General features: G+C 36.7%; 1 protein-coding gene across 3 annotated transcripts in view; it reads left to right on the forward strand.

Moving 5' to 3' along the window:
- The window catches only part of LOC106874144 (uncharacterized), a 33,326-nt gene that overhangs the window by 7,159 nt on the left and 12,397 nt on the right, over window positions 1-13,770 (forward strand). The window contains exons 1-12 of one of the 3 annotated variants that reach the window (XM_014921801.3): window positions 11-306; window positions 1,924-2,178; window positions 3,022-3,180; window positions 3,630-3,720; window positions 4,633-4,716; window positions 5,401-5,502; window positions 5,918-6,058; window positions 6,722-6,940; window positions 8,301-8,372; window positions 8,825-8,899; window positions 10,021-10,242; window positions 11,263-11,445. In XM_014921801.3, coding sequence (XP_014777287.1) covers window positions 290-306; window positions 1,924-2,178; window positions 3,022-3,180; window positions 3,630-3,720; window positions 4,633-4,716; window positions 5,401-5,502; window positions 5,918-6,058; window positions 6,722-6,940; window positions 8,301-8,372; window positions 8,825-8,899; window positions 10,021-10,242; window positions 11,263-11,445 — 1,620 coding nt within the window. In that variant the 5' untranslated portion in view covers window positions 11-289. Of the gene's footprint in view, window positions 1-10; window positions 307-1,067; window positions 1,825-1,923; window positions 2,179-3,021; window positions 3,181-3,629; window positions 3,721-4,632; window positions 4,717-5,400; window positions 5,503-5,917; window positions 6,059-6,721; window positions 6,941-8,300; window positions 8,373-8,824; window positions 8,900-10,020; window positions 10,243-11,262; window positions 11,446-13,770 lie in introns of those variants that run through there. The other 2 variants (XM_089339127.1, XM_089339126.1) reach the window with 2 other exon arrangements.

The raw sequence follows: 13,770 nt of genomic DNA on the forward strand, positions 1-13,770 counted from the left end.
TTGATCATCCATTCTTACACGGAGCATTTATAGTTAAAGTGATATTTGGGCGTTTACTAACACTTTTGTTTACGTATTAAATCATTAAAAGAAAAACAAAATTCCTTTCCAGTTCCTTTTCACTCAGTTTTGACTATATTCTAGTCATTTTTATCGCTCAATCATTTGGATAAATTTAATAATTACGATGCCTCATTTAATGTGATCCGTTTGGGCTTCCGTACTTTTAGTTGCTGCAAGAAGACATGGTGACATCACCTCTTTGTTGAAGCCTTTTTTTTTTGGCATTATGTCTTTATTAAGCAGGTATGTTCTGTTTTCCCTCCATACCGTGAACATTATATCAACTACAGATATTCTATACCCTATATATAAATCACATATATCCACACAGACATCCCAAAAGTCAATAGACACCCCACATTGTCCCTTTTTATTTGTGTGGACACTTAACTTTGTGCTTTGAAAAGTTAATGTTTTTATGCACAAGGTTTGTCTACCAAACACTAGATTAAGTATTTCAATGAATCAAATTACATTATTTTGAATCTACAAACAAATCTTTCAAAAATGATGCTATCTACTTTTGCGATGTCTGTGTATACACACGTGAAAATATTAGTTATGATATATATATATATATATTATTTTTCTGGCGGGGTCCGACTCTGTTGGAGTTTATTAATGCTTTTTGAAATACTCCGAATTAGAATTGGTGTTTTAATATGTTGTGAAATTGTTCTAATTATGTCATATTTCCAGTTTATTCTCAGTCAACAGGAATTTCGTAATTGCTTATCATATATTTATATATATATATATATATATATATATATATATATATATATATATATATATATATACATATATATATATATACACACACACACACACACACACACACACACACACACACACATATATATATATATATATATACACATTTGTTCTTTTTCTTTTCTCTACGTAAACAAAATTTTAAAACTCCTCTTACCCACCTATTTGTAGGCTTTGTGTTTTGATAAATGTGTATGTGTATATATATATATATATATATATGCATGCGCGTGGATATATTAAGGGGTACACTTATGTAGGTTCGTGTGTTTGTGTGTATATATATAAATATAAGGATGAGCTGCGACGGAGGGAAAACGTCCAACTTCGAACGAATAAAGAAGCTTAAATATTTTACGAAGCTTCAGTTTCTAATATTATATGCACACTCTGCTTTAGTATTGAGTACTTTTGTTTTCCGTTTGTAAACGAAACCATTCATCTATTGATAGTATGAAAGCCATATTATTAACTCAATATTTATTACGCATATCAACGTTACATATTATACTGGTTAATGATTTTAAAGTATAATTGGGAGAAATTAAAACGTTTAGAATCGGCTAATCACTTTATTATATTGGGTAAAACACACATATTTGTCTATCAGTCTATTATGTGTGTGTATGTCTAGGGTTAATATGTATGTATAATAAATGAGCATCAAGATACATGCTGAAGTATATGAGGTTAAGGTTATCAGCACTATCCGAAAACAAATGGTTCTGGGTTCAGCCTCGGGCGGTGTGAGAAGTTGGATCTGGTCAGTTTGAACACAAAACAGGCAACATATTTGGCCAGATATGACTGGTTTAAATGCTAAAGAGTTAAGCTAGTTTTTAGAACATTATTGGAATTTTGGTGGTAGTTTTTAATTTAGATAATTTCAAAATGGGAATCGTATATTGTAGAAACAGGGGTGGTATTAGAAGGTTTGATGTGTAAAGTGACTCTTCAAGTCTCTGATCACACCTGAAGAAACACCAGGTGTGTTGTCAGTCTCTTTATTTTCTGTAATCTCCTGTTGTTTTATATTCTCTGATTAAACTTAACTTGTCAACTTATTTTCCCTTTCTTCTCTTTCAGATCAAGGAATCGATTAACCACTTCTACACTCAACAGTGAACGTTTTATCGAAGAATACCAAAGTCACCGTCACAAACTGTCCACGGCTTACCAGTACCACTTAGCTGGACATGAGCAGGATTTAGACATTGTTTCTTTAGACCACTGTTACGCAAAGCCATGGAGTGCACATCCCGATGCAAGCAATGCCAAGCCATTGCGCATGTTATTCATGCACAAATTCCCTCGAAATGCAGACATAGATCAAAATTCAGTGTAGGTTTCTTTTGACATTTTGTTTACTTTCATTTAATGGCTAACTCTTTACATTCTGAGTTTAACCCTTTGGCATTCAGATTTTTCTCTCAAATCTAATGCTTTTTTATTCATATTGTAGCCATTGTGTTGTGCCTTTAAGTAGTGTATGTCACTGATTGCTCCAGTTTTCCTTGAGTTATAAATTTTGAAACTCCACTTCTTGGTTGAGGGGTTAATTCTAAGACAGTCAAGCAGCTGCAAAACAATGCCTCTAATCAAATATCATCCCGTCCACGTCCATGCAAACTTGGGTAAGTGTCTTCTGCTATAGCCTCAAGCCGGCCAAATCCTTGTGCATGGATTTGGTAGATGGAAACTGAAAGAAGCCCATTATATATATATATATATATATATATATATATATATATATATATATAATGTGTGATGACTGGTGTTGGTTTGTTTGCATCCCCATAACTTAGCAGTTTGGTTTAAGAAACTGATAGAATAAATACCAGGCTTAAAAATAAGTACTAGGGTTGATTCATTCAACTAAAATTCTTCAAGGTGGTGCCCCAGCATGGGTTGCAATCTAATGACTGAAACTAGTAAAAGATATCATCGTACAGTTCAAAAGCTGTGCCAAAAAGCACAATACATTACCAAAAGGTATGGGCATGTTGGATCAGTTCTACCCTCAACTCTTCTCTCTTATGTGGTTGGACACTCTTCATCACCTCTTGTTTTCTACACTTCTCTGATGATGGTTGCCTTAATGTCTTGTTTATGCACCTCTCTACTGTAATTCTTCTGTGTATAGCCTGTAGATCTCTTTCTCTTATTCTATCTCTCTCTCTCTAGTGATGAAGACCAAATACTCGATGTTGAAACCACAACTGTTAAATCTTCACACATTGGTGATGTGGCCAAGGCCCGAAGCTTGATGAATGAATGTGAAAGACATGTCAGCCTTGCTTACCCAGATAAAGGTGGGGAAGATTCTGAGGAACACATAAGCAAGTAAGCTACCAGTTTTCTTTTTCCCTATTTGTATTTCTAACATGATTATTATTAGGAAATGCAGACATTGCTTAGCTCTGGTTTAAACTTGATAGGACAGACCTATGGTCATAGGCTTTCCAACCATGACCATCCTGTCGTGTGTAGTTGAGAAGTTAGCTATGCAACCAGGTGGTTCTGGAATTGATCCCATTGCATGGCACATTGGACAGGTGTCTGACCAATACATTGTGATGAGATTTGGTGGCTGGGAACGGTGCTGGTAGACTTGCCGTGCCTGGCCTCTTGTGCCACCTATATGTGCTCAGCAAACTGGTGCTGCTCCAATATGGTCTTGACCATAATGTTTAGATAAAGAACTTCATCTTGAATAGAACGTGTGATCTGTTCATCATCCTCTTCCGTTAATCAGACTTCTCTATTCAGTAAATACCTTCCTTCTGTTACAGAACAGGGTGGACTATGCAGCAGAAGAGACTTTACAACAAAGTTATGAAAGCCCTTCATGTCGACCGATTGGCCAGGCTAGCATTTGATGGAGTGAGTTGCTCTTTTTTAAAACTATTTTTCTCCTTATAATGATGGTGATACAGTAACTGTTGTTGTTGTTAAGTAACCCTAAACTACAGCACAGTACAGTGTGGCCAGCCATCACTTGTGGGCCAGAATGGCTTGGTAACATTATTGTACCATATTTTCATTAATTGTTTTTAGTTGTTGATGTAATTGCAAGCAGAAACACCTTTTCTGCTCTCTGACCCTTGAGTTTGTGGAACATCCAGAATATGGCAGCAGAAGAGAGAAAGAGAGAGACAGATAGAGGACTGCAACAGCAACTGGCTAGTAGCCATTTACAGCTGGATAAATTGGAGCAATGTGAAATCAAGTATCTTGCTCAAGGACACAGCACACCATTTGGTCTAGGGATTGAACCCATGACCTTAGAATCACCCTGACCAAATATTTGTGTGCCTTCACAAATAGCTGTTGTCAGGTCTGCATTTGACTAGACCTATGTTATGGTGAGACAGCTGATGGCTGTTGAACCAATGTTAATTTGTTTTGTTGCTGTTTTATATTGATATCTTAACAGCCTCCTTATACATGTTTATATCATATCTACATACATTCACATCATCATCATACATCCGTTTTCCATGCTGGCATGGACTGAATGGTTTGGCAGGAGTTGGTAAGGTCGGGAGTTGCACCAGGTTCCATAGTCTACTTTGACATGGTTTCTACAGCTGGACTGCTCTTCCTAATGCCAACGACACTACAGAGTGTACTGGGTGCTTTTTACCTGGTACCAGCACCAGTGCTTTTCACACATTATGCATATGGAGGTGTGTGAGTAGGTTAAGCTTGACATATTTAGTTATATTTATATATATATCTTGACTGCATTCTGCAAACATATACTACTTTTCTTTTCTTTTTTTTTCTTTCTAGAGTAATAATGAAGCTGTCATGCGAAGAATTCATGTTGATAAATCTTCCAAACGGATACGACAAGCCTTGGCTAGCGAAATATGGGTGAGTATATCTTTTATCAAGTTTCAGTAATTAGATTGTGGCCATGCTGGGGCACCACTTTCAATTTTTAGTCAAATGAATCAACACCAGTACTGAATTTTTAAGATTGGTACTTATTCCATCAGTCTCTTTTGCTGAACTGTTAGACATTAGGGATGAAACACACTGACACTAGTTTTCAAGTGGTGGTTGGGGACAAATGCGTACACACATACACACACACACACTCACACACACATACATATATGTATGTAAATTCAATATGGGTATAAAATCGTGCAGTTTGCTTGACAAAGCTTCTCTACAGGTATCAGCTAACAAATGTTATCGTACGGTGAGATCAAAATATCATTGGATTATACTTCTGCAATTCTGTGATATCTGAAGGGTTTATGCAAAAATGTGAATAGTAGAAAATGTATTGAGCAACACACTTTATTACATAACGCTACAATTGTTTCAATATTGATTCACCAGCAGAAACATTGCTGAAGCATTATATAAAACATAAGTTAACAGATCATGTCAATTATTATTATTACTGTTGCTGTTGTTGAGAGAGAGAGTCTGCTTGTGTCTATATATATATATATATATATATATATATATATATATATATATATATAAAATGAATCTGACATAAATTGCTTTTAAATTTTATATGTATTTCTTTTAATTATACAGGACCCCAAACTTAGTCAGTGGTTACACAATGTATTGTTGGAGAACTTACCCCGTCATTTGTTGGCTGCTTATTTGGATGTTCTGCAAACTCTGCGAGCTAAGGTACATTTTCTTCTTGTACATATGTGCTCTTGTATGCATATACATATGCACCTTCACATCTGTGTGTGTGTGTGGCTATATGTATTTATATATCTGAGTATACATGTATGTATATACATTTATATGAATGTTGTGTATGTATATATAAACAGGTGTCTAAAATTTGGCATTTTATATTATCCACTCTTTCTCTTGTCTCTCTTAATCTCTTGTCTTCTTCTTGATAAAATGTTGCATACTTTTCTGGTTCTTTGGTGTATTTATCTTCATTATACACTTCTTTGATTGTTTCTTTTTTGACTTTATATTTTTTTAACTTTTCAGTCATATGCTTCCACTGTTTGACTTTTGCAGTATGATTGCAATCTCAATCCTCGTGTGTATACTTATCAGTGTTTTGAACCTACTCTTTCAGATTCCTACTCTTGTCGACCGCATGATTGCTCAGTCAGCTGCCATCACTCGTCAGGGATCAGCTGTTTCATTGGATGCCTTAAATTTGCTCCTTAAGCGACCCTGGGACCCTGTGTATAGCACTCTCAGCCAACAGAAACCTGTGAGTCATTTTTATCTTTTACTTGTTTCAGTCATTTGATTGCAGCCATGCTGGGGCACTGTCTTGATGGGTTTAGCTGAACAAATCAACCTTAGTACTTATTTTTCAAGTATGGCACTTATACTACCAGTCTCTTTTGCCAAACTGTTAAGTTACAGGTTGCAAACAAACCAACCCTTGAAGGCAGTGTCCCAGTATGGCCAGTTCTATCATTGAAACCAATAAAAGAAATACACTAAAATTAATTGTCTTTTTTTTTAACTGTGGAACTTGAAGTAGATAAAGCTATAAATAATAATAATAATAATAATAATAATAATAATAATAATAACATGTAAATATTGAATCCAAAATCCTTTTGGATAGAAAATGTTGAGGGCTGCTGTATTTATAGCTACATCTATTTTGAGTTCCAAAATTTGAAATGAATTATCTCGTTATGTAAATGATATACTATATTTAATTTTCTTTTAACGATGTAGCAATGTTTTTAAATATTTAGGTCTATAAATACCTAAATGTAAATATTAAAAATGTTATCTCTAAAGATAAGTTTATAATTAATTAGATTAGCAATTAACCATCTTGGACAGTTACACATTTGATAGAATATACTGTTTCCTAAATAAACTAACGCTATGCCTTATTTTTGTGTTCTGACAGCGCAAGCTTCCTGGAAATCCATTAATTCTTGTCGCTCCTAGTGGACCCACTTATCCCAATAATAATTATTCAAAACGCACGAAATTCTGTATTACTCAACTCTCCAATCTTGGCAAAGTGATTCCTGTAACAATGCATACAGTAAATGGCGGCAGTGGCGTTGGTATAGCCCAGTGCCTTGAACATATGATTGGAGCTGTACGTACCAAAGTTTTAGAGGTAAGCTGCATTTTTTATTTGTTTTTGCTTAGTTATCTCATCTCATCATCGTTTAACGTCCATTTTCCATGCTGGCATAGGTTCAACAGTTCAACTGGGGTCTGGGAAGCCAGGAAGCTGCACTAGGCTCCAGTCTGATCTGGTAGTGTTTCTACAACTGGATGCCCTTCCTAACGCCAACCACTATGAGAGCGTGGCTGTTACCAGTACCGCCTGACTGGCCTTTTTCATTCCCAGCTCATTTGTCTCCCCTCCATTATTTTTATTTTTTCTGTATTCCAACATCCATTTTCTTCTTAAACTTCACTTTTTTCATCTTTATAGCCACAGCAAGTATTTACTATCTAAATTGTAATATTAACAACTATGTTTGTCTGTTTTTACTTATTTTTCTACCTTATATTTAATACATACTAACAAATATTAGTTCTTCTGCAAACCTAAGTCCATCTTACGCATCTTATTCCCTCTTTAACCCTTTTTACTTCTCTATTACTCGTTTACATTAACTATCAAGTAGCTCTTTATACACTATCTCCTCTTGATTAACTCCCTTCTCATGTATTAAATTTTTTTTAGATATACACCACACTAAGTATTGTTTTTAACTGTCCAATCATATCTTTTCCACTATAGTGGAAAACACTTTCTTCCTAAGATTCCGCGTAGTGGGACTGAACCTGAAACCAAGTGGTTGCAAAGCAAGCTTCTTAACCACACAGCCATGCCTGCACCTATATTTATAGTTTTCATTCAGTGTGAAGGCATGTCGCTTAGTAGTTAGGGTATTCACCTCATGATCGTAAGGTCATGGGTTCAATTCCTGGTGACACTTTGTGTCCTTGAGCAAGCCACTTTATTTCACATTGCCCCAGTTCACTCATGTAGCCAAAATGAGTTGTACCTATAATTCAAAGGGACATTCTGTGTTACATTGAATCTCCCTGAGAACTACATTAAGGGTATGCATGTCTGTGGAATGCCCAGCCTTGTCATATTCTGTGTCACACTGAATCTCCATGAGAACTATTGATACAGTAAGGGCACACATGTCTGTGGAGTGCTCAGCCACTTGCACATTAATTTCTATCAGCAGGCTGTTCCATTGATCGAATCAGCTGGAGCCTTCATCATTGTAACCAACAGAGGGGCAGTTTTCATTCAGCTTTTTGCTTTGTGCGAAGAAATATAAATTATATTCCAGTAATACTGAGACTCCCAAACAAAAATTAACAATTTATTGGTTAAGCAATTAATTGTTTGGCTGTTATTTTTATTTCTCTAATGTTTTAATGAAAAAAAATGTATTTATTTCTATTTCTTAAAATGTCTTGATGATATATTTCCATTTCTGTTGCAGTTAAAAGGCCATTTCCAGAACCGACCCATTGTCTTGCTGGGATGGAATATTGGAGCATTGGTGGCATGTCATGTAAGTTTAGTCCTTACATTTGATTATGGATTAACTCTGCCAGATGTAATGTTTGTTTAATCTCATTGATTTGAATTAGTCGTACATTACCTTGCAGCTTTGAGATTTCAATGATGTCACCATTATCGTTTAACTTCCGTTTTCCATGCTGGCATGGGTTGGATGGTTTGACTGAGGACTGGCAAGCCAGGAGACTGTACCAGGCTCCAATCTGATCTTGTATCTTTATAGTGTGTACATTAAATGAGATGTATGGATATATATGTAGAAATGTATACACATGAATATGTGTAATTATACACACATAAACAAGATGAATGTATACATGAGTACGTATATATACATATGTGTTTGTGTGTGTGTTTATGTGTATATATTCCACAAGATGTTTATTGTAATTGACAGTTCAGCTAATTTATTAATAACATGTCCCCTTTCATTTTCAACCCTAGGTTTCATTGGTGGAGATGGTATCTGCTGTGATTTGTTTGGGTTTCCCACTCACAGGAATCAATGGTGGTCGTGGTGTTCGTATCTGCTGTTTCTTTATTTATTCATCTTCTTTTGATCTGTTTGTTTTATAACTGCTTCACAATTATCTTTTCCTTTTTTTTTTGTTTGCCATACCAACAAAACACAATCAAGAAACCATTCTAAACGATAGCTTCCTGATTGTTGTTGAGTCTTCTTGTCCTCCATGAAAGCTTGTCAGGGCTTCTCGACATGTTGCATGATCTTTGTATCTCTGCATAAAATATGTTCAGGCTGTTTGTTTGTTTTTTGTTTTTTTTGCTAGACTTGGAGATTGTTACGCCTTGTTGATATGACACGGTTGACAACAGGAAGGGTATCTGGCCATAGAAACTCTGGCCCAACATGCTCTTATTTGACCCATTCAGATGTAGAAAGATAGACATATAAACATTGACCATGATGGTATATAATATATGTAGTTGTTTAACCCCAGGTCAAATCTAAACTGGCAGACCTATAAATCAATTTGCTCCATCCATTAAACTTGTATCTTACACTTCAAACATATTCTAATTAAGACGACATTATCCTATCTGTCCTTCCTTTTCAACATAGTGATTGATCTGAACAGGGATGTGACTGTTATTTTGCCCCCCCCCCCCCCTTTTATGCTTTTCCCTCCTGCAACCTATGAGAGCTGGTACAGTTGTTAGCTTGCCATACAAAATGCTTTGCAGCATTTCTTCCAACTCTTTACGTTATGGGTTCAAATTCCATTGTGGTCACTTTACCTTTTATCTTTCTGGAGTTGATAAAATATATACGTGTTGAACACTAGGGTGAATGTAATCAATGGCCACCTCCCTTAGGATTGCCTTCTGCCAAAATTAGAAACCATTGAGCTGGCAGAATCATTAGTGCATTGGACTAAATGCTTAATGGCGTTTTTTTCTGGTACCACAGGGTAGATGAAACTCCCCACTTTATGTTCTGAGTTCAAATACCACAGAGGTCGACTTTGTGTTTCATCTTGGGACGGATAAAATAAGTACCAGTTTAACACCAGGTTGATGCAACTGGCTTGCACCCCCACCTACCTCAAATTGTTGCTTTGTGTCAAAATTTGAAAAAAAATTATTATTGTTGATCGTGTCTTCTCTGTTTTTTTTTTCAGGATGTTGAAGATCCACTCTTAGAAAGCAAAACATCAACACTCTTTGTAATCGGTCAACATAGTAATTCTTGTGATATTGATGGCATTGAAGATCTTCGAGAAAAGATGAAAGCTGAGAACAGTCTGGTGGTTATTGGTGGAGCAGATGACAATTTACGGGTTTCAAGGGCCAAAAAGAAGCAAGAAGGAATCACACAATGCACAGTCGATAGGTTCATTTTGGTGAGTAAGCTCCTCTGATGATTGCTGTTGCTTCTTTTTCTCTTCGTCTTCCTCCTCCTCCTTGTTGATGTTGCTCTCCTTCTTCAGCCCCAGGCCAAGTTCTGTGCATTAATTTGCTGGTATATGCAACTATTTTTTTTTAGCTCAGGAGCCCAGGTGGAGGGTAAAGTTAGGGGCCCAGGCCTGAGAGCATTAGCATCATCATCATTGTTTAAAATCCCCTCTCCATGCCGGCATGGGTTGGATGGTTTGACATGGAGTTGGCTGGCAGGGAGCTATCCAGACTCCAACTGTCTGTTGTGGCAGGGTCTCTACGGCTGGATGCCTTTCCTAATGCCGACCACTTAACAGAGTGTGCTGGGTGATTTTTATGTACCACCAGCATGGGTGAATTTATGCAGCACAGGTGCATTAACGCAGCACTGGCACAGGTACTTTTTATGTGGTACTGATACCTGAAAGGACAAACCCGTATGTGTGGAAGACAGTGATTTTACTTAGCTTGAAGTGTCTTATCAAGTACAGCAAATTGCCACATCTCCTGGTCCCTTGTCGTTTCCTTAGTGAGGCCCAGTTATATGAGGTAAGTGGTAATGCCGACCACTTAAACAACAAATACATGGTTTGAGCTTTGCCTATGTATCTACCGGCCACTTCCTATCTCAAACTGTTGCTTTATAATAAGATCATTAACCAGTTCTCCCCCTCCCCCACCATCAATACTGCTAGCTTCATCTTGTTGAGCTTGCTCAGATTTTGCCTGCCTCAGCAAATAACAGGTACATGGTTTGAATTTTGCCTATGTATCTACCAGCCATTTTCTCAAAGAGGCTCGGCATCTGAAGATCCTTTCTCACCATTCATCCCATATTTTCCTGGGTCTACCCCTTCCACAAGTACCCTCCACAATTAGGGTTTGGCACTTCTTTATGCAGTTGTCCCCAGCCATACATATTCATAGCCTCACCCATAAAAAACAATGGATTACAAGGAAAGATAACAAAACTTATTTATTTTCAGGATGAGGTATCCGAGTTCCTTGGCAGTGTTTTGTCGCAGTCTGTATCTCAAACGGAAAATGCCGAACTGACAGACATTGATCTGAAGAAAAAGAAACGCCGCAAAGTTTCTCGCGAAGCTGCTTCTTCAGTCAACATGGAAGCATTGTCTTACAGCAGCAACAAGTTCTCGGTTCGGTCTGAGGTGAGTTAGACACATCACTTAGAGGAAGACTGCTTGCTTTACCCCTCCATCTACCTTGTAATGTCAGCTGTGTCCTTTTCTGATGATGCATACGTGATGGAATGTGGCCAATTCGCTGCTGTTTGGCTTTTTAAGGACGAAAGGCGAATGCAAGGAGCAAGATTTTTTGGTGTTGTAAGAATACAAAATTCAAAGAGCTTTCATCTCTGATACAGAAATATCACTTCAACATTTGAAGTATCCTGGGAAAACAAGCAGGATACTTCAAATTTGAATATTTAAATTATTGAAAACTGAATGAAACTTTTAACATGTTTAACATTTTTTTTTGTTTTAATATTTAAAAAATCAAAAAAAAAAACATTGATAATTCCATTTTCTTTCTAAAAGTAAAATACATGCAGCAGTTCTATTTTATGTTTTTCCCCTTTATTATCTTATTTTATTCTACAGGTCAGTTAAAACACTTATTTCTTAATATAACTCTATATTTCTGAGATGAGGAAATATGCTTAATACTTATTTCTTATTTCTCTGCTCATGATCTGTCCTGCATGATTAAAAAGTTTGCTTTCCAACTCCATGGTTTCAGTTTCAATCTCACCGTCTGACACTTTGAGCAAGTGTCTGTTATTATATCCTTAGGTTGACCAAAGCCTTGTAAGTGGATTTGATAACGGAAACTGAGAGAAGCCTGTTGTGTATATATATATGTGTGTGTGTGAATGGGAGCGTGTCAGTGCTTGTGTCTCTTTGACTTGACATTGCATGGCGGTTGTAAGTGAATGTCATTTGTTGGCAATATTCTGTGAAAATGTCCGGTCATGGGGGAGATATCAGCTTCCTTGGAAACAGGTGAGGGTTGGTAACAGGAAGGGCATCCAGTCGTAGAAAATTTGCTTCAATAAACTCTGAGTAGATATAAAATGATGGTGATGATCATGAGTCCTTATTTGTTAAGGGAAAATCAATTCTAGCAGTTTTATATGAATTGCAATCAGCTGAAGAATATGGTAAGAAAATTTCTACTCCCAGATGTATTACTGGATGGTTCATTACATTGTAGGTCTTGGTATAACACTTGTTTGATATTTCCTATTAAGGTGCTAGACTGAATGTCCCTTACTACATTGTTAAAACCAGGGCTGAAGAGTCGAAACAAGAAACTTCGACTCTGACTCCTGTGTATGTAATTAAGTGTTTGTGGTCTACATATCTCATAAAGCATAGTCTTGTACTTTGAGTCAGCCTATATGTTATAACTGGTTTATGTTCAAGAGTAAAGACATTGTGAGTCAGAGTCAGTAAAAAGTATACCGACTCTGACTCCAACTTCAGCTACCCCTTAATTGTTTCGGACTCCGACTCCACAGCCCTGGTTAAAACACTGGAGTATGTCCCTTATAGCATTGAAATTTTGTTTCTTTAAGTTCAAAGTTCACTTCATATAAGGGAGCCTCACCGTTACCCATAGATAGAATCTTTCTCTGGCAGATGATTGGGATCTGTCAGATAGACCTCAAGACAGGTATGTATTGGAATCAGTCCAATCACCTATAATTCCAAATAATTGCAAGTTCTTCACCTTTTGCTAATATCAAGTCTGGCAATATTGAGTTCGATCTATCTACATTCTCAGTTCAAATCCCTCCGAGGGTTTTTTTTTTATTTCATTCCATTCTCAAGGCTTGATAAAATAAAGTATCAGTCATACGCTCGATGGTGGTGGTCGAGGGGGTAATCTCATCAACTGTTCCCCCCTCCTTTCCACATATGTTTTGTACCTATGTCAGAAGTCACTTTTACTGATATCATTGTTTCCCTTGAGGCAAATGAAGAAAATAGACAATTTATTGAATTTATGGTTCTGTATTGGAAAAATAAATTTTGTATTATCAAAGGCTATGGTAAGTAGCTTAATGGCATCTTATTAGTATGATGTATGTGATCTCTCATTGTATAAAGTTTTCTGATAATAATTATAACATGATAATAATTTTAGATAATATTTTTTGCCACTATACCATGGCTGTTCTATGCAGAACTATGTTACTACATTTTAACCCCAGGAAAACGTCTTTTCCAGCTGGTTAACAACACACAGCCTGTGTCCAATATATTGTAAGGGAGTGAGTCACTCCCCCTCCAGATTGACAAGACCAGTAGACCATGGTTTCTGGGTCTTTACCTGTCATTAGTACTGGATACCTGCTTGCTAGACATGTTAATAATTTCGGAATTTTAAGAAGGGCATCCAGCTGTAAAAGCCATCCCAAAACAGACAGTTTGGAGCCTGGTGCAGCTCTCCAGCTTGCCAGGTCCTGC

This window comes from Octopus bimaculoides, chromosome 21 (assembly GCF_046866305.1).
Source record: "Octopus bimaculoides isolate indiv1 chromosome 21, ASM4686630v1, whole genome shotgun sequence".
Lineage (NCBI taxonomy): Eukaryota > Metazoa > Mollusca > Cephalopoda > Octopoda > Octopodidae > Octopus > Octopus bimaculoides.